Source organism: Pundamilia nyererei, unplaced genomic scaffold (genome assembly GCF_000239375.1).
Source record: "Pundamilia nyererei isolate P.nyererei 1_Seehausen unplaced genomic scaffold, PunNye1.0 scaffold00010, whole genome shotgun sequence".
Classification (NCBI taxonomy): domain Eukaryota; kingdom Metazoa; phylum Chordata; class Actinopteri; order Cichliformes; family Cichlidae; genus Pundamilia; species Pundamilia nyererei.
In genome coordinates, this window is record NW_005187411.1 from 5948296 (window position 1) to 5950255 (window position 1960).

A 1960-nucleotide genomic window follows, 5' to 3' on the forward strand; every position below is an offset into this window, starting at 1 on the left:
GAGGTCTTTGACATGAAAAACAGGGCACAGAATATATTGCAAAAACACAGGATAAATCTTGTTTTGAGTGACAACTTCACAGAGTCAGCTAGAAGTTAAACTGTAAAGAAGATGGTTCTACAGCAAGATAATGATCCAAAAAATAGACCTCAAAAGTCACCAGGTGAATAACTTTTTTACTAGAGACAATTGCTGTACGAACACACAAAGTGCTGGCAGGTTGATGGGGATGGTTCATAAAAAGCCCTCCCACATAGTGCGTGGGTTTTGTTTCTATGGCAACATCATCTAGACAACATATCACCAATCTGACCAGTGTTGTATGATAGACTATCCTTGCCCCTTTCCTATTTATTCCCTATTTCTTATTCCTAGACTTTAATCCCTGTGACGCTGACATGGATAGTCAGGTTGGAGAGACATGGTCAGAAGAAGCTGCTCCTCCATTTTTTGGCTACCCATTTAATCTGATTTGTTGCCTTAAAAACTGATAACAGCAATGGCACCAGCACCTATTATTGTCTATATTTTATAGAGAATTAGCTTTGGAAAATCACTTGCCACAGGATCCAAAATCCTGAAACCAGGAAGGAAGATAGTTGTACATTTTCTTTGTTTCAAATACTGTAGTAATATCTCCATTAGCTCTAATAATACCCTTTTAGTTGTCTGAGTGAAAAAGTGAATTGCTGAAACAATTACACTACTTCTATTCTTTCAGAATCTCTTGGTATAGTTTGCCTCCTAAGAGGCTTTATGATGTCAGAAAACGTCTCGAGCAGGTCTGACTGTGAGTTAAAGTGAGTGACAATCAGCACTTATTGATCGTCTTTCATTGGTAAGTAGTTTGTACAAAGCTTTCTGGTGTGCTTGGGGTCATTATCCTGGTAGGGTGGCTCACATCGCTGAAGGTTAGAGTAATTTAGTTCATAGTATACCTTTGGGTGCCTCAGCTGTCCTTTCTTCTTGGCTGAGTGCCATGCCTAATATAAAGAAACGAGAGAGAATAGAGCAACCACACATGAAAATCCACTCAAAATCAAAACCTGCTGGAGATATGTAAAAAATTCTTTACCTTGAAGGCATTTAGGAAAGCTATGGAATCACTTGGTGTGCCACGGGTAAAAGCCAGCTTGCTCCTGGAGTTACACATGATACAAAAAAATAATAATTACAAAACACACAACCCATATCTGCTTTTGACCTGATTCTAATGTAAACATGTTACAATTAGACACGTGACCAATATAAGTATACACTGGAAGAAAAATTACTGACGATCTAAACTAAAAAATCCCAAACTGGAGGTGAACAGTGGAGTGATGTGACATTATTTTTTCATACTTTTTCATTTTTGCTGGAATGTGAGCATTTTTCTGAATGCATCAGATATTACGCTGCACTAAACATGTAAAGGTGCGTCAAAAGCTCTAGTTTAAATCAAGTTACTTTACTATGTAATGCATGAAATGCAGCCACAGTGTTGGTACACAAAATCTAATGTGACATCATGAGTCTGTAAATCAGTGCACCTGCTGGATCAGACTCACCTATGGCCAGCAATCTGCTGCATGGATGGTATCGCAAAGAAGCTCTTCAGAGAGTGAGAGGCAGCTGAGAATGAGAGAGTATGTTGTGCAAAAGTATTCCCGAAAAACATGTTACACATTTAGGCTGTAAAGCTATGTCTCTAGAAAACATGCTGTAAACAACAGATACCACCAAGTACCATGATAGACTAACCAATGATGAGGCACTCATCCAGGCAACCAAAGACGTGGCCCAGGACAATCATCTTCCCCAGGTACAGGTCTAAAGGCAAGTGAGCCAGCACTCGGCCCAGGAATGTCAGCTCACCATCTTCATTTTGACCTCTGCTTTCACTTTTCACAGACAGCGCACCCATCTGCAGTGTGACAGACAGCATACTCTATGCACACAACTAATGAACTTCTAAACT

General features: G+C 39.7%; 1 protein-coding gene across 1 annotated transcript in view; it reads right to left on the reverse strand.

Moving 5' to 3' along the window:
* tdrd9 (tudor domain containing 9) overlaps positions 1-1960 on the reverse strand; it is a 36878-nt gene that overhangs the window by 12311 nt on the left and 22607 nt on the right. Inside the window, exons 15-18 of the mRNA XM_013908400.1 lie at positions 1744-1906; positions 1551-1614; positions 1076-1139; positions 939-983 (exon numbers count right to left, since the gene is read on the reverse strand). Coding sequence (XP_013763854.1) covers positions 939-983; positions 1076-1139; positions 1551-1614; positions 1744-1906 — 336 coding nt within the window. The remainder of the gene's footprint in view (positions 1-938; positions 984-1075; positions 1140-1550; positions 1615-1743; positions 1907-1960) is intronic.